We start from the raw sequence: 18,287 nt of genomic DNA on the forward strand, positions 1-18,287 counted from the left end.
CATAGTGAATCCTGCTGATGTTGCTTGTTTCCTCATGGGTGACTATTTTTTTCAGCTAGCCCATAAGTACAAATCTCTTCCAGCTATGAAAGTCATGTGGTGTGTGTGTGTGTGTGTGTGTGTGTGTGTGTGTGTGTGTGTGTGTGTGTGTGTGTGTGTGTGTGTGTGTGTGTGTGTGTGTGTGTGTGTGTGTGTGTGTGTGTGTGTGTGAGTGAGAGAGAGAGAGAGAGAGAGATTTTCTATGTGAGGTGAGACACACCCTATCATCACCACAAACAGCTGCATTACTGCTCACTTGCCTGCACTGATTGCTGGGAAAGCAAGTCCAAATGCCTCAAAAGCTCTGCCCCCATCTGACATCAACATCACATATTCTCATCCTCACAGTGCTGCATTAGAAAGAGAAAAGTGCTGCTGCGTGGAAAAATCCAGAGCAATTACCAACCCATGATCACACTTTGCTGTAGTAGGTCTAAACATGTTTTGCATAGTTAATATTCATTTATCACAAAATTATTTTGAAAACAATGTGAAGCTTCCCATTTAGACTACTGTCTCACCCCCTTAAATAGTAATGGTGATAAAGATAAAGATTAGGCTACAGGCCTAGAATACAGGTGTCTTGCTTTAGATTTAGAATTGGATGGAAATAGATTAACTTGATGTCTGCTTTTTGCATAGTATCCACCTTTTCATCAATATTTTGAGTGGCGGAAACACGATAGTGCATTTGTCTAGTTTCATCTGCTATGACAACATTCCACTCTGACGGTGCGCAGCGCGAGCGCCGCATCGGGACACGTCTGGTCCTGTTCGTGAGGATTCATTTACTGTCAACGGGAGGAGGAGAGAGTCGTGAGAGCTACTCAGGAGCGTGATTCATCCGTTAATAGGGCTGTTATTGATTCCGGACGGTAAAGCATCAAAAAATATTTTACCCAAGACAATCATGACTGTTTTGCGTCTAGCACAATCACGTGTCGACAGAAAAGCCTTCGTTGTTCCCGCACTTTACTAAACCGAGAATCGAGATGTAAGCGCGCGGAGATGGTGCGAGCTCACAGACCCAGCTGCAACATTAGAGGCGGGCACATGTTTATTTTACATTCAGTCGAATTCGTCGTTTGCTTTTGACTGTGTGAACTAGCTCCGTGTTATTTAAATTTTAAAAAATCTTCTTTGGGGGGGAAAGAGATCATGAGTTTGGACCAGGGTGGATATGATGCGGTTTGCCACGCGGACAACGGAGCAGGAGGCGTCCTTAGCAGCGGCGGTATCAGCGTTCCTCAGCGGCAGCCCATTCACAGGGACGTTCGCTACTACCAGCAGCACTCGCGTCACCATGGAACCTCCATGGAGAAACAACCGCCGCGCAACGAGCCAGCGGACCTGGTCCGACGTGCGCTCGACTTCAAGACTCAAGCCACGCAATGCTACAAAGATAAGAAATACCGGGAAGCTATCGGGAAGTACCACCGCGCTTTGCTGGAGATGAAAGGGTTGTGTCGAGTTCTCGGTGATCCTGACACAGGCTCGAAGTCACCCTCCTCCGTGCTGTCCACGATAAGCAAGGCGTCTTTGACAGACGAGCAGAAAGGGGCTGTGGAGAACGCGGAACTTGAGTGTTACAACAGTTTAGCGGGTAAATATGTGTCCTTAAATTTCACTTTGCATTGGCCCTCACAAGTAAAATATAGGCATCGCAAGCAATGTCATAACCGCATGGTCAATGCATAATGCATGCAAAGCCATACGAGGCGCTTGAAGTAGCGTCTGTCCATTCCCGCTTACATCATCGCTCTGCTCGTCATCATCGTTTCCCAGACGCACTGGCTCACATCAGACTTAAAACACACAAGAAGCGCTGCTGCGGGTCTTCATGTCCCCACTTGGTTTCATCGCAGAGAAATCGAATCAGATTTTGATTACGCACGTGCGCAAAAATGAGTTGAAAAAAATATTGACAAAACAAGGAAGGGGGGTGGGGGGTTTAGGGTGTAGAAGTCTGGGTTTAGGGTGTGTGATGTGGTGTGGTTACGAAATTCCCTTTTGAATTCTCAGTGTTCTCCTCTGTCCCTTTGCGCCAGCCTGTCTCCTGCAGATGGAGTTGGTGAACTATGAGCGGGTGAAGGAGTACTGTTTGAAGGTGCTGCGGAAAGAGGGCGAGAACTTTAAAGCGCTTTATCGCTCTGGAGTTGCCTACTATCACCTGGGCGAATTCAACAAGGCGCTGTATTACCTGAAGGAGTCGCACAAACAAGAACCTTCAGGTGAGTGCAGGACATCTCAGAAAATCCTTACCTTCCACAATTCAGGCCTTCAGATAAAGTCTTTGGGGCTATGAGCAAAATCTTGGGACTTGGACTTGTCTCAAACACCCCACTGTACACAATATTTTTACACATAACCTTGACATGCCTTAGATTGAGTAACAACACAAAGGGACAACTGAAGATTGGCCCGCCACCAAAAGTCCAAATCAATGCTGTTATTGGCAAGAGAATTCACATTCACAGTGTTCACCAACAGACACTAGATAGATAGATAGATAGATAGATAGATAGGTAAATAGTTAGATAGATACAGTAAGCCTTTATTGTCATTGCACAAGTACAGTGAAATTGAGCACCAAGCTGTCCATACAATATGACAAGGTTAGACAGGACAGGAAAGAGGAGAGAGGGAAGAAATACATAAGCATAAACATGAGGAGAGGGGAGGAGAAAAAAGCACCCTCCAGACTATAACCTCTATGTGCACTGTGCAGACAAGTGCTCACTTAACTTCACTCTAAAACCCTTACAGTTCAAATGCAGTCTCACAGTTCTCCACAGTCATTTTTTGGTTTTACTCTGGAAATATCTAAACACACATGTTGTGTACAGAGAAAGAGACAGTAGTCTAATGAGTTATAGCAGATAGCAAACAAGTAAAAATAGTGTTTTTTTTAAATTTCACATTGATTTGTTTGAGGACTTTTACTGTTATTATCATAGTATTCATTCAAGGCATCAAATTATTTACAAAATAGTTTGCTTTGAATAATTATTTTTCACAGATCTCAAACGACTATTACTGTTACTCTACAGTGTTTTGATAAGTTTAACCAACTTTTCCTGTATTATTGTTCATAAGATATCATGTGCATCAATACTATAGGGTCAAACGGGGGCATCCATAGAGCCGTTTACATTCCCAGAGTGCACTTTGATTTTTCTCTCCACATGCTGCCATAACAGAGATAGCATGCAGGATGAAAGTAGCCTGGCTTGGTCGTGGTCTGGCAACCAGACGTTCATTTTCTCATATTTGAAAAAATGCCCAGATTCGTTCATTGGGCGCCACGGATGTCAATCAAATGCGTCTCTGCATAGCTCATCATGGTCTTGCTTTCTCCCCTGTTCTGTGATTGGCCACCAACATCAGGCGAAAATGGGGGCGTTAGTTTTCAGACTGCCTTAGCAGCGTGAAAGAAATCACCGCGCAAGGCAGTATGGGAAACCCAGGCTAGGATGAAAGCCCATTGTGTTGAAATGGAAACTACGGGCAAGCCTGGTAATAAGATGTGGGTATGTGAGGGAAATGGAAACTACGGGCAAGCCTGGCAATAAGATGTGGGTATGTGAGGGAAATGGAAACTACGGGCAAGCCTGGCAATACGATGTGGGTATGTGAGGGAAATGGAAACTACGGGCAAGCCTGGCAATACGATGTGGGTATGTGAGGGAAATGGAAACTACGGGCAAGCCTGGCAATACGATGTGGGTATGTGAGGGAAATGGAAACTACGGGCAAGCCTGGCAATACGATGTGGGTATGTGAGGGAAATGGAGACTACGGGCAAGCCTGGCAATACGATGTGGGTATTTGAGGGAAATGGAAACTACGGGCAAGCCTGGCAATACGATGTGGGTATGTGAGGGAAATGGAGACTACGGGCAAGCCTGGCAATACGATGTGGGTATGTGAGGGAAATGGAAACTACGGGCAAGCCTGGCAATAAGATTTGGGTATGTGAGGGAGCCGCCGTGCAGCGCTGTTGGCGTCTCTGACAGCATGCATCACCAGTGGCAACGAGGACCCACGCTCAGGCCCGTCAGAGGTCACTTCTCTACCCCACTCCTCCGCACGTCTCCCACCTCTACCCCACTCCTCCGCACGTCTCCCACCTCTACCCCACTCCTCCGCACGTCTCCCACCTGTTTCCTGTCTACTCTCTACTGTCCCGTCAATAAAGGCAAGACAACCCCAGAGAGAGTAGGCTATTGACTGCAGCCTCGCTGTGTGTGTTTCCTCTGTGTCAGCGATCTGAGAGTGGTTAAATTTCAAACAAAGGTGTGTTGGCATCAGAGCCGCCGTCTTGTGTTTCCTGTGCTGATCTGGGGTCAGGCCACACAGCCGTTTCCTTCTAAAGTTCAAGATTGATTTTTAGATAGCACTAGCCATAGTCACTTTTAAACCAGAGCTCTTTGATTAAGGCCAAAGTAGAGCTAAAAGTGACTACGTGAAAACGTCAGAACATGAGAAAGCTTGAGATTTACATTGTACACATATTGGCCGGGTTTCCCAAAATCGTTAAGAAGCTCTTAAGTCCCAAGAACTTCTTAGGAGCCTTCTTAGAACATTCTTACAACGCTCCTAAGAAGTTCTTAGCACTTAAGAGGCTCTTAACAATTTTGGGAAACCCGGCCATTGATGGGAGGCCCAAAGGCTTGTGTCATTTTTCAGGCCTGTCATTTGTCCAGTGGCAATGTACAGTGTTGTGTTGAGTTGGATTTCTCTGAGTAACCCACACACCGGCACTTCCTGGCTTTACCACGCAGACACCAACGTGATTCGCTACATCCAGCTGACGGAGATGAAGATACGTCGCAGCACTCCGAAAGAGAAGAAGGAGGACTTGTAAACAAAGAAGAAATCAACAAACAAACAACAACAACAACTACAACTAAAAAAAAAAAATGACAGGGGCCACACCTGTAATGCTGCCATCCCTACACTGTGTTCTGTCACTTTCCAACTCATTCAGCGCTGCCCTGCCACTCCCACAGCTGACCACCCCGTCCTGCATGCACTCCTGCACACACACACACACACACACACACACACACACACACACACACACACACACACACTCTCCTGCACACACCTCCAGCAGGACAGAGAGCACAGCTGCAACTGAGCGCCTTCCACGCTAACACACCCGTACTAACACACCCGTGCTAACACAGGCAGATCTCACGTAATGACTTTTACGAGGGATCGGTAGGTTCTGAGCACGAACCATGCTAACAGGCGGACCTCACATAATGATTTTTATGAGACATTGGAGGTTTTTTTAGGAGGTTAAAATGGCCGATGTGAGACTAGCGAACTACTCATGGCCGATGTGAGACTAGCGAGCTACTTAACAAAGGTGTTGCCTGCGCTTTTCCTGCTGGGCTTCAGGGGAGGTCAGTGAATTGTGAAGTGGGCAGCAATCGGTCATAACAGGAAATGCATATGTTTCCTATTATTTCCACCTCACTCTCTCTTGTCTCTCCTGACTGCAGGCTGCCATGTTTGCTTTGGTTATGTGCACAACTCCTATTTTTACCCTTATTCACTTTTTTCCCACACAAACACATACACACCCACACGACCATAACCGTCCCCATACTAGGCAAAAGAGCAAGCGTTCTTTGTGTCGTATCAATCTATAGCCTATATGTTAATAGTTTTTTTTTATGATGGTTGAGCAATGCCGCCATGCCAGCTTTGCCCCCTCCTGTTAATGTCACAGCAATGAGCGTGCAAAGCATGACTAGGCTCATCAGTGTGGAAGAGCACGAGTTATCACTGCCAGCTCATACGGTGCCACTCGGGCTGGTGCCAGGCCAACGCTCGCGCCAGCACAGAAGGTGTGCCGAGGCCATCACTGTAGTTACTCGTCATAGAGGACTCGAGGACATGCACTAACACCATCAGTGTGTGAGAGCATGAATGAAGCATCCAATGAATGAATGATTGGATGGGTGGATGAATGAGTGGATGGATGAATAGATATGCCTGACATTCCACAACTAAAGGTGTTGTGTGTTGATGATAACACTGTTGTGTGTTGATGATAACACTGTGCTTCACAAGGTCCAGAGTTTACTAGAGAGGGAGCACTACTATGAAAATGTCTAATTGAATCTGTAGAGCCAAAGTGTTGTGGTGGTGAAGGAGAACTTGCCCTCTGTGTTTTTACAGTAGCTTTAGATAATACTGTCATCTGATGCTATTGCTGTACACTGAATTTTACTGTTTTTTCTGTTTTGTCCTAACAGCAAACTTTCCACTCGCACCACTCATTCAAAAGGAGTTCAATTGAAAGGCATATCTGCCGTATAACTATGTACAAAATGCACTCAAGTGTCAGAGCATACAGTATCTTGGAAGATTAAGTTTCACTATGATGTTTTTTTTTAATGTTTGGTATGTCCAGATATTTTTAGTTAGGGTGGTCTAACCAAGTTACCACCAATGGGCTAAGTTGTGTTCCAATGGCTCTCTCCACTGGTGCACATTCATGCGTTTCTACCCTTTAAACATAACGCCTGTCTGTTGTGGGCAGCCTGGCCTGAGGTGCGTTCAAATTTGGCAAGCGTTCGCGGTGATCATGTTTTCTTTGAACAGTTAAATTAGAACATTCCATTCTAACGGTAATTGCATTGTTGCCTTCGTCAAACTCACGTCCAGTTCCACTGTATTTTCACGGGGGAACTACCTCCTCAGACTGTTTGCGATTGTTCGCAAACGTTCACCGAAAACTCAAGGCTAACGGAAAACTGTTTGCAAACGTACGCAAACGTTCACCTATGTTTGTGAATTTGAACGCACCTTTGGTCTGCTCCTTCATTACTGATCCTATAAGGCCACTTATACGTACTGTATGCTGATGAGTTTCACCTCGTGCATCTGCGAGGGGCTGCTAGGGTCCAAGTGACGGTGATGAACGTTGTCATCAGAAGGTTGACGGGATGTGCGGACGCCTGGGCAGAACCCTCCAGGTTCTTTTTGTCACATTCCGAGCCCACGATTCCACATGACAGCAGCTTGTCATGGCTTTATGGCTTTAGTTAGGAGAGAGAAAAAGTCTGCACACCAAACAATCGTGATTTACCATTATAAAAAATTGACAAGCATTTTCTGGTGTGGGCGGACTTTCTCTCTCCTAACTTATGCTTATCTGTCCAGCACCCAGTTTTTTTTATAGTTTTTGGATGTGCGTGCGGTAGCCTACTCTTCTTTATGGCTTCAGTTGCCACAGCTGGCGCAGAGCTGGCCCTGTGCTGGCCCACTTCCTGGTCAAGGTCAGCCTCCGTCAGGGGTGGCCTGCAGGGGTAGCGGGTGGGGGTCTGGAGTAGAATTAGTCACTGTGTTATTTATGTACACCCTCAATGTGCAGCAGCAGCAGCAGCAGCAGCAACCTCTGGGGCTTTAGTCTGTGATAACGCCACTGTGCAGGAACATGTTGCTATGGTTTTACTACACTTTGTTCACTGTGCTGAAAGATGTTGCTGTGGTATTACTAAACTTTGTCCACTGCATAAACATGTTGCTAGGGTGTTACTACACTTTGTCCACTGTGCATAAACATGTTGCTAGGGTGTTACTACACTTTGCTGCAGTGCATAAACATGTTGCTATGGTACTACTACACTTTGCCGCAGTGCATAAACATGTTGTTATGGTACTACTACACTTTGCCGCAGTGCATAAACATGTTGCTGTGGTACTACTACAATAAGTCCACAGTGCATAAACATGTTGCTGTGGTACTACTACAATTAGTCCACAGTGCATAAACATGTTGCTGTGGTACTACTACAATTAGTCCACAGTGCATAAACATTTTGCTATGGTGTTACTACACTTTGCCGCAGTGCTTTGCTACAAATCGCTGGTGGTGAAGGAAGGCCAGATTCACTAGATCCACCTCTGTGGTAATAGATGTGTGTTGTATTGTATGCATTACTGGCTTTGAGTCCATAGGCTACTTGGAGCATACCCCCAGACCTCACACAAACCCTAAACGCCTGTTTAAGGAAGAATAAGGCATTATTCACTCAGCAGAAAGCAGAAGACTGAAAACCAGATGGCGCTACTGTGGCAAGATGGAGGTTGGTGCGGTGTGTTAGGAAGGCTGATGGCACATGGGGGGCCCTCCGCCATTAAACCTTATGGTGCACATAGTAAAAACATGTGTTGTCCTGTTCTGCAGTGGGCCATGCTGTACAGAACCTGTTCACTGGATGTGGTATTTTTGGAATGCTTCTGCTGACTCTTTCGTTGGGAGTGAGCCCAACTCCACACAGCATCACCATCATCACCATGACGATCAAGCGCCTTATCTCCTGGACTGAGGCGCTGTGACTGAGCTCCACTCCACAAAGCATCAGTAGCCATGACGATCGAGCGTTGTTATCTCCTAGACTGAGGCGTTGTGTGGACTTGTTCTTCTCTATCGCTCCTGCCTTCAAGCGCACCAACCTGTTCTCCCAAGGACCTTTTTCTTCTTTCTTTCTTTTGTTCGTTCGTTCTTTCCTTCCTGTTGGAAGTGCACAGATGTTTCAGCCGTCTGATCATTCAGCCGATAGTGGTCGTGTGTGTGTGTTCGCTAAGCTTGATTGCACATGCCTGTCCCCCCCCCCCCTCCTCCTCCCACCATCCTTCCCAAATCCCCCCAGGCATTGTTGACGAGCATGTCATCTGAGAAAGCACCATAAGCAAAGATGTCCTTTTGTTGTGATACGTATGTGTATGTTGAATAAATTAAAAGTGTGCTGATTGTTATCAAAAAGTTGTGGTTGTGTCTCATTTTGCATGCTTTGTGTGTACTGTGGTTGGGGTTGGAGGGGAACTGATGTTCTGGATTGTTCTTTGAGACCACGTAGCTCCCAGCATAGCGCCCAGAGAAATGCAGCATCATGCATCACACATCGCACTCCCTTCTGGAGCTCCAACACACAGGCAGATCGTAGGGATCACGTTTCATACTCTTGCTCTCTTTGTGTTACACAGCATGGGTTATGAGCTTTCTCTCCTCTCCACACACATTAACACACACTCACACACACACATAAACACACACACACACACACACACACACACAATTGCAGTGTCTCCCATCTGTGCCTTTTATCTCTCGCACTGGTCTTACTCACCCTCCATCACACACACACACACACACACACACAACAGAAATCCAACAGTTCTGTGCTAATGACTTCACTGCAGGCCGAATGTTTGTCGCTGAACAGACGCCAGAGAGCATTTAAATATGTCGCCGGGGGATCCCTCCACCCTGGTCCTCCACCCGCGTCTGAACAACACCATCTCACCGTGCGCTCAGCAGAAACTGCGCCGAGGCATTACCACGGCAACCACAGCTGTGACTAGTGATGGGTGACGTGGCTGTACCATAACAACAAAGAGCCAAGGGAAGCAGGCTCACATTCCCCTCAGAACTCTCCACTGTGCTGTGTGTGTGTGTGTGTGTGTGTGTTGGGTTGTATTGGGTTTGTCTGCGTCTCTCTCTGCGTGTCTGTGTGTGTCTAAGCGTGTATGTCAGACAGCTTGTGCTGGCTTGAGTGTAATGTTTCCCTGTGTGTGTGTGTGTGTGTGTGTGTGTGTGCGTGAGAGAGAGTGTGTGTGACAGCCATCTCATCATTAGGCTTGAGTTTCATACCCTGTGGGCCACAGCTGTGGTTTGTTGTTGTCCTGCGTTTTCAGCCCACATCAATGCCAGAACTAACGAATGAACACGCATCTCAACATGAACATGGGTGCAGACATCTCTCACGTGAACTCTCCTGTTGTTGTCCTCCATATTATTTTCTATAATGGCCCACATCAACGCCTGAACTAATGATTGAACACATATCTCACATGAACACTTACTGTACATTTCCTGTTGTTGTCCTGTGTTTTCCATATCAGCTCACATCAATGGCAGAACTACGGAATGAGTAGTCTACGTATCTCAACATGGACATGAAGACATCTCACGTGAACACTTACATCTCCTGTTGTTGTCCTCCATATTGTTTTCCACATTGGCCCACATCAGTGCCAGATCTGAGGAGAGAACATGATCATAAGTGCAGAAATCTCAGCTGAACACTTACATCTCCTGAGCTGGCAGAGTCACAGCTGATTTTTTCTCCTTTAACATGCTAAATAATCCCAGCAGCTGCGAGCACATTAACCGGCTGTTTGTGTTGGCATGTAAACACACTGAGCTGGATCACCATTACTTTGTGAAACAAAGAGCAGGAAACTCTCGATAAAAATAGTATACCCTATCCTTGGCCTGTTTGTTACCATGGTTACAATGTGCAGCAACAAACCTTGCAGATTGTGGATCCGTCTGAAGCTCAGACAAGTCCCTGTTGATTACTGACGCAAATGAAGAACTAAGAGGGAAAAAACATGAGGCACATGACCGAGGCTTTGCTCCTGGAATCCAGGGGTCAGGTTTCATATTTCAGGGGCATATGAACTCTCATCTGGACAGACCTGTTTCCATGACAAAATTACCCTATCTGTGCTATTATGCTAAACCATATAGTCTAATATAGATTTAAGAACTTCATATAGGCCTAGGCTTAAAAATAAGAACAACTTTGTTGCTGTTTCAGGGAAGCCTCTGAATAGGGACAGATTAAGATAGGGTTACTCTGAATAGGGACAGATTAAGATAGGGGTGTTACTCTGAAAACCGCTTCTTTCCAGCTTCCTCAAGAGACACATTTCCATAACTGCTTGCAGGTTAACACACACACAAAAAGGGTTGCAGACGTGTCGTTTCATGTATTCTTTACTATGATTTGTACACAGGTCTATGTGCTCTGCTGCAAACACAGGTCCTAACACAGCATGTCAGTCCCACCCACACACACACACCACACAGTCCCACCCACACACACCACACAGTCCCACCCACACACACCACACAGCCCTCCACCTCTCACCTCCGACCCCTGCACGACCCCGGCACAAGGTCAAATCAATGAAGCCAATCAGTGTGATCGATCAGTGCATGATCTCTCTAGTGTGGCGTCGGGCTCGCTCTGCTCGCGGACACCCACCCAGAACTCAAAGGTTCACATGATTGAAGTATTCACATTATCCAGATTTGCGTTCATTCAGGAAAGGGAGAAGCATTTTCGCGTGATCCTTCAAAGTCTTCTACAGGAATCACTTAAAAAAAAAACTCGTTAGCAGTTCATCCATCACGCCGTACAAAAGGAATGTCTGCGTGTGTGTGTTCTGTCCTGGTCTTGCATGTCTCTGGGGGCGTGTCCAAACCTTCTTCCCAATTAGTCACGCAGAGAAGCAAAAGAACCTTCCCTATGTCTGCAGTCCATTACTGATGCAAATCAAGTGTAAACATCTTTATGTCAGCTTTGAGGCTTTAAAAAAAAATCAGTAAAGGCAAGAATAACAATAAATATAAAAAAATAAATTGATAAAAACATGGTGAAAGAATAAATAATGAATCCAATAAATAAATAAATGCGTACATACATACAGTACATCCATAAATATGTTGACAAACACTAAAAGTCTGATGCCTCCTGGGCTGTTTCGTCTCCTGCTTGTCTGTTGCTACACTGCATGTGGCCTGGGAGCTCACACACACATACACACACACACACACACACACACCGTTTGTCCAAACGGTCCCACTCAGACCTGCCTAGTGTAGCAGCATGCTGGACGTCTCTTCAAGAGTCGTTGGGAGTTTTTTCCCCCGTTGTCTGGTGTGCGGTGTGTGTGAATGTGTGTGTGTGTGTATGTGTGTATGTGTGTGTGTGTGTGTGTGTGTGTGTGTGTGTGTGCGCTGCAGCTGAGCGCTCAGGGGGGGCCCGGTGGGAGCGTGTGTTGTCAGACAGAGTCTCTGACAGACGAGTCGGCGTTCCAGACGAGTCGGCGTTCCAGACAGCCTCCCAACTCTGCCGAGGGCTCCGGCACATCTCACGCTGGATCTCCGTGTCAGCTAGACACATCTGTTTCCTTACGTCAACCTTCGCTGTGTGTGTTGCCATGGGTGTGTGTGTGTGTGTGTGTGTGTGTGTGTGTGTGTGTATATGTGTGTGTGTGTGTGTGTGTGTGTGTGTGTGTGTGTGTGTGTGTATATGTGTGTGTGTGTGTGTGTGTGTGTGTGTGTGTGTGTGTGTGTGTGTGTGTGTGTGTGTATATGTGTGTGTGTGTGTGTGTGTGTGTGTGTGTGTGTGTGTGTGTGTGTGTGTGTGTGTATATGTGTGTGTGTGTGTGTGTGTGTGTGTGTGTGTGTATGTGTATATTTGTGTGTCTTTGTTAGACAGAACAGGAACAGGGCGCAGAGAGGTGAACTGGAGTGCATTTGACAAAAGTGACCAAAACACGGTGTGACCACATTCAGCATATAACAGGGCCACAGCCGGCCTTCAGAAACACAGAGAATCAAGATGCTTTACAAAACCAAACTTGTCTTGTTTGTAAAAAAAAAAATCTGTTACATTCATGATGCTGACAAAGAAATGCACTTTTTTGTCTTTCTAGTCTGTCTAAAAAAAGATGCACAATCATGAAGTAAACATGTAAAGCAAGAGTGACATCACTTCCTCTGCGTGCTGGCAGCCTATCAGGGACAGCCTTTGGGACCACTGGACCAATCACTAGCAGTGCAGATAAAAACGCAAGCCTTGGCTCAGCGAGGCGTGCACTAACCCCAGTGCGGCGTCAAGACTTGGCATAAGTAGCACATAACACTTCATACGTAGCCAGACGCCAGGTACAGGCTCTGGCATTAGCAACACGGCCAAATGCTAACATACATCATGCTCTGCGATTTACGGCGCAACTTTGTTACAGGGCGAGGGGGGGGGGGGGGGGGGCAATCTTACCCTTGGGCGACTGGGTGTGCATGTTTTTGTGTGTGTTTGATTGACAAGTGCAAGTGATGTCTACTTGAAACTACCTGGACTCAATCATACAAGAAATCAATCAACCAATCAACCAATCAATCAATCAATCAAACAACCAACCAACCAATCAATCAATCAATCAATCACACACACACAGGCACACAAAGTGAAAACGGAATAAGAGTGTCCACCTGTGTTGCATGATTCTGTCCCCCTCACACACACACACACAGCCTCTGAGGTGCAATAGGTAGCTTACGTTGTCCAAAATAAAAAATGTTTCTAGACTTATCATAATGATGTTCAAGGACAATCAATCAAAAAATCATTCCAAATATTCATGTGCATTCAAATTCCGATGTGTGATCATTCATTGTTTCTGACGTTTTTCCTAGATATCCTTTAGCTTATATATTGTTTCAGGGGACAGGACAATTGCAACAAACGCAAGACGAAACTAAAGAATACATACAATATGCACTGAATGCACAGGGGATATTTGGAAACACCTGTCTTACAATAAACTGTCTTCCTATTTACATGGTTCTTGTATGTTTATAAACATTTCTGATTGAGACAAATAAAAAGCAGACTCGTCAGGGCACCTGGACAGAGGCGTGAGGTCAGAGGTCACTGAGGTGGTGCTGCTCACCTGACCTGCCAGTGCAGCGTGCGGACTACGCCACAGGCCCAACTCAGGACAAGGCTACTACACTAACTAACTAACCTTACGCTAGCCTGGAGCGAACCAAAACAAAGCAACTACTACTCCCTGTGCAGCCAGCCAGTCCCAACCCATTCAAAGGCATGTAGAAATACTTTCAGTGGAGGGGTATAGCATTCAAGTGGTGGTTGTTCTCCTGTCCTGTCAGTCTCTCTCTCTCTCTCTCTCTCTCTCTCTCTCTCTCTCTCTCTCTCTCTCTCTCTCTCTCTCTCTCTCTCTCCTCCTCTTCTCTGGAGCAGAACGTTCCAGACGTGCTCTGTGATACATAGGAATTCTTAAACAGTTCTTCTAGGTTTACTACTGAGGACAGTTATGACCAGAAGCCTGGCCGTACGCGGTAGGGAGAGTCTCTGGCCAATGAGGATTCGGGCCTACAGAGTGGGAGGGTTCCGTCCCGGGACTGGCCCTCGTCCCGTTGGTCCAGCAGGCTGTCATTCACCCAGGGGGAGCACGGGGTTGGAGGAACGGCGGCGCCGCCCCCAAACTCCACTGTGGGCGGGGTCTCCGTGCTGGAGGTGTGGCTTGGGGACTCTCCTCGGCCCCGACCAATGGGGGAGTCGCCCCAGGGCGCCTCGCTGCGAATCCGCGGAGAGGGGCGTGGTCTAACCAGGAAGTCCAGCGTTTTGGGACGCTCCGGTTGGCACCGGCGACGAGGAGTGGGAGGGAAGACCGAATTTGGGTCAGGTAACCGTGGCAACTCGGAGATGTCCTCTCTCATACACCACTGGCTCCCGGGTACTGCGTGTGTGTGTGTGTGTGTGGTGGGGGTAAGAAGAAACATAAGTTGTTATACAAATATATAACATAACATATTAGTGTTGAATAAATAAATAAATACATGCTGAGACAAATAAAAACACTACCGTATAGTCTAAGCATAGACTATACAGAATTCACACTTATATAATATAATAAATACAATATAAATACAATAAAATATAATATAATATAATATAATATAATATAATATAATAAGTATAATGCAGATTTGATTTCTGCAGATTTGATGAAAAACATGTTAATCTCCTTGACTGTTGTGCTGCACTTCCAAAACACATACCTGCGCTGTCCGGCTTCCCCTGCGGTGGGTGGTGCCCGCTGTTGTGGTTGGCGGAGGAGGACGAGGGGCACCTCTTCTTGATGGCGCCGTCCGAGGGGGTGCGGTGGAGGCCGCGGGTGGCGTGCACGCTCACGGGCACGTGCGTGGGCGTCAGCGACTGGCGCGGGTTCCTCTTGAAGCTCTCCAGGTGCGTGTTGACCAGCGGGTTGAGCGGCGGCGGGCTGGTGAGGGCGGGCGCGGGCAGGAGCGGCAGCGGCAGCGGCATCACGGGCACAGGAGCGGGCACAGGAGCGGGCGCAGGAGGAGGAGGAGGAGGAGGAGGAGGTGGCGTGGCCGGCCGATACACCAGCAGCTCCTCGCTGTCGGAGCGCAGGAGAGAGCGCGTGGAGTTGCAGTCGGACACGGAGGACAGCGACAGCAGCGTGAGGGACGGGGCGATGGAGGCGGGCGGAGGAGGAGGAGGAGGAGGAGGAGGAGGAGGTGCGGAGCGCAGGGGGCTCTCCCGCTTGAAGAGCTTGCGTGTGGGGGGGCTGGTGCTGCGTCTGTTGCCCCCCCCTCCCCCCCCGCGGTGGAACAGCCCCTCCCAGCGCGTCTTGCCCCCGCTGCTCTCCCCGGGGGTGTGTGTGTGTGTGTGTGAGACGTGTGTGCTGGGCGCGGGGAGGTCCAGCAGGTTGAAGCCGAGCCCCACGGCCGCCAGGATGGCCCCGCAGCCCAGCAGCATGAGGTCCGAGCGCCGTCCGGCCCCCCCGGGGCTGTGGTGGTGCCGACCCGACGACCCCGACCCCGACCCCGAGCAGATGCCGGACGCCACCGAGCTGACCGCGGCGTCGCGCGCCGGACTGCACACGGCCAGCTCCGCTCTGGAGCCGGTAGAGCCGGTAGCGGTGGCGGCGGCGGCGGCGGAGGGGCCGAGCACGTAGCTACCCTCGGCCAGCGTGGAGGAGCCGTCCCGGTGGAACGGGATGCAGAGGTAGGACTGACCGGGAGACACGCAGCCCTCGGGGGAGTCCGACAGGAAGCAGCAGTCCTCGTTTTCTGCAGGGGGAGGGGAGAGGACACACACACACACACATACATCACACACACACACATACATCACACACACACACACACACACACACACACATACATCACACGCATGCATCACACACACACACACAAACACATACATCACACACACACACACACACACACACATACACACGCACACACATACATCAAACACATACACACACACACACACACACACATAAAACAAAACCATACAACCAAAGCAAGTGTTCCCACACATACACACAGAGCAAGAAAGAAGAGAAGACAGGGGTCTGAGTCAGAAGTGATTACTCTGGATTTCATCATTTTAGTGTGTGTATCCACCAGCTGCCTGTGTTTGCACTGTCCAGGTGTGTGTGTGTGTGTGTGTGTGTGTGAGTAACATTTAAACAGTCAGTACTGTACTGTGTGGCTCCTGATTAAGTATTGCTCTTGTTCTCCTCTGTAGAAATGTTGGTTTTGCGCCGAGCACCTGCAGACCTCTGGCTGAGTTTTACAGTTTTTGCCCGTTGCTGGAACACTATAGACCCATGCTTAGATTAAAGTAACACAACTTTAAGTTTTTTTGCCACATCTCAAACACCTATACCTATACCTTAAACAAAAGTGCTGCTTTGCACTCTAGTTGCAATTCTGCAACACACTTACTCCTTTATGCAACACACTTGGTCCTGCATACTACTCTCTATGTCATACATAGACACTTCGTTCAAAAATGAAATCTCAGAGTACCATTTGTTAAACACATGTATCCAAAATACAAAACACATCGGGTAATTGCAACCACTCAAATACACACCTGAACACACTTACTTGCAAAACTGAACACCAATCAGCCATCTACAAAAAGCCCATTCGTTTAGCCATTGGAAATGGTGATGTGAACGGTATATTTCCCAGTGTTGTGTCATTGTTTCCTTGTGTGTAGAGTTTTGGCACAATGAGTGAAGTTTTTCTAAATGTATTCCAGCAAATATGTTTTATATAAAGTAGACTAGTGTATTCCTCCTGATTTGCAAGTGTATGCATATGATGCAAGTGTGTTTTATTTTGTCACCAGAGTTACATTTTGACAAAGGATTGTTGGGTTTTGATTGCAGAGTTTAGGTACTGATAGAAGAGTTTCAATTTGGCCCCGGCAGTGGCACAACTGGCTGGGGCACCTGCACCGTACGCTGGCGACCCGGGTTCGATTCCCGCCCCGTGGTCCTTTCCAGATCCCACCCCGACTCTCTCTCCCACTCACTTCCTGTCATTCTCTCTACTGTCCTGTCCAAATAAAGGCATAAAAAGGCCAAAAAATAATCTTTAAAAAAAAAGAAGAGTTTCAATTTGGCATACATGTGAAAGGTTTATTTCCTAGTGTTGTGTTATGTTTACTTGTGTGTAGAGTTTTGGTATGGTGAGCGAAGTGTTGCAAAATGTGTTCAAGCAACGGGCAAAAACTGTAAAACTCTGAAGATCAGCTCAGCTCACATCTTCCCATCTTATGTGGGACTTTTATCTTCCCTCACATGCAGTCACAACACACTGGGCTCTTCTCATTCCTCCTTTTATCTATCGTCCCTTCCTTCCTTCCTCGGTCCTCCGGCTCGTTCCCACTGATCTATAAAGAATGATGGGGCGGCAACAATGGGATAGTCTATCCAGTGTTCTTTATAGATCAGGGGGAAGGTGCCGGAAGACCGAGGAGAGAGGAGAGAGGAGAGAGGATCGAGGAGAGAGGAGAGAGGAGAGAGGATCGAGGAGAGAGGTTGAGAAGTGGCCACTGTCTTGTTCTGAACAAGTTGTTCACTATAGCCTACTGTAGGCAAATATGGGTATGACATACAGTCTTGTGAATTGCGTCATCACCAAACTCACCTCACTGGAGACGCCATGTGTGTGTGTGTACTGACCTGTCTTAGCCAGGCTGGGGATGCTGTGTGTGTGTGTGTGTGTGTGTGTGTTTGTACTGACCTGTCTCAGCCAGGCTGGGGACACCGTGTGTGTGTGTGTGTGTGTGTGTGTGTGTGTTTGTACTGACCTGTCTCGGCCAGACTGGGGACACCGTGTGTGTGTGTGTGTGTGTGTGTGTGTGTACTGACCTGTCTCGGCCAGGCTGGGGACGCCGTGTGTGTGTGTGTGTGTGTGTGTGTGTGTGTGTGTGTGTGTGTGTGTGTGTGTGTGTACTGACCTGTCTCGGCCAGGCTGGGGACGCCGTGTGTGTGTGTGTGTGTGTGTGTGTGTGTGTGTGTGTGTGTGTGTGTGTACTGACCTGTCTCGGCCAGGCTGGGGGACGCCGTGTGTGTGTGTGTGTGTGTGTGTGTGTGTGTGTGTGTGTGTGTGTGTGTGTGTGTGTGTGTGTGTACTGACCTGTCTCGGCCAGGCTGGGGACGCCGGGCACGGCTGGACTGTGTCTGGGGGAGCGGCGCAGGTTTGGAGCGCTACAGGACCTCTGCCTGCTCCCACCCACCTCCTTAGGAGTCTTAGTGCTGAGCACACATGGGGGGGGGGGGGGGGGGATGGGGAA

General features: G+C 47.9%; 2 protein-coding genes across 2 annotated transcripts in view; one reads left to right on the forward strand and one right to left on the reverse strand.

The window, feature by feature from the left end:
• Positions 1–848: 848 nt before the first annotated feature.
• On the forward strand, positions 849–8,815 carry LOC134067399 (tetratricopeptide repeat protein 9A). Its single transcript, XM_062522666.1, has 3 exons — positions 849–1,642; positions 2,088–2,270; positions 4,824–8,815. Exons 1-3 carry the CDS (start codon positions 1,198–1,200, stop codon positions 4,904–4,906), a joined length of 711 nt encoding a protein of 236 aa, XP_062378650.1. The 5' UTR covers positions 849–1,197; the 3' UTR covers positions 4,907–8,815.
• Positions 8,816–13,826: 5,011 nt separating this feature from the next.
• map3k9 (mitogen-activated protein kinase kinase kinase 9) overlaps positions 13,827–18,287 on the reverse strand; it is a 33,308-nt gene continuing 28,847 nt past the window's right edge. The window contains exons 9-12 of the mRNA XM_062522200.1: positions 18,131–18,249; positions 15,019–15,757; positions 14,723–14,943; positions 13,827–14,400 (exon numbers count right to left, since the gene is read on the reverse strand). Coding sequence (XP_062378184.1) covers positions 13,973–14,400; positions 14,723–14,943; positions 15,019–15,757; positions 18,131–18,249 — 1,507 coding nt within the window. The 3' untranslated portion in view covers positions 13,827–13,972. The remainder of the gene's footprint in view (positions 14,401–14,722; positions 14,944–15,018; positions 15,758–18,130; positions 18,250–18,287) is intronic.

This window comes from Sardina pilchardus, chromosome 20 (genome assembly GCF_963854185.1).
Source record: "Sardina pilchardus chromosome 20, fSarPil1.1, whole genome shotgun sequence".
Taxonomy (NCBI): domain Eukaryota; kingdom Metazoa; phylum Chordata; class Actinopteri; order Clupeiformes; family Clupeidae; genus Sardina; species Sardina pilchardus.

Bases quoted from the DNA above. Each gene is read 5' to 3' on its own strand.
- LOC134067399 (XM_062522666.1), top strand. From the start codon at position 1,198: ATGAGTTTGGACCAGGGTGGATATGATGCGGTTTGCCACGCGGACAAC. The intron at 1,643-2,087 runs GTAAATATGTGT...CCTTTGCGCCAG, and splicing joins GTGTTACAACAGTTTAGCGG to CCTGTCTCCTGCAGATGGAG. The intron at 2,271-4,823 runs GTGAGTGCAGGA...TTTACCACGCAG, and splicing joins GCACAAACAAGAACCTTCAG to ACACCAACGTGATTCGCTAC.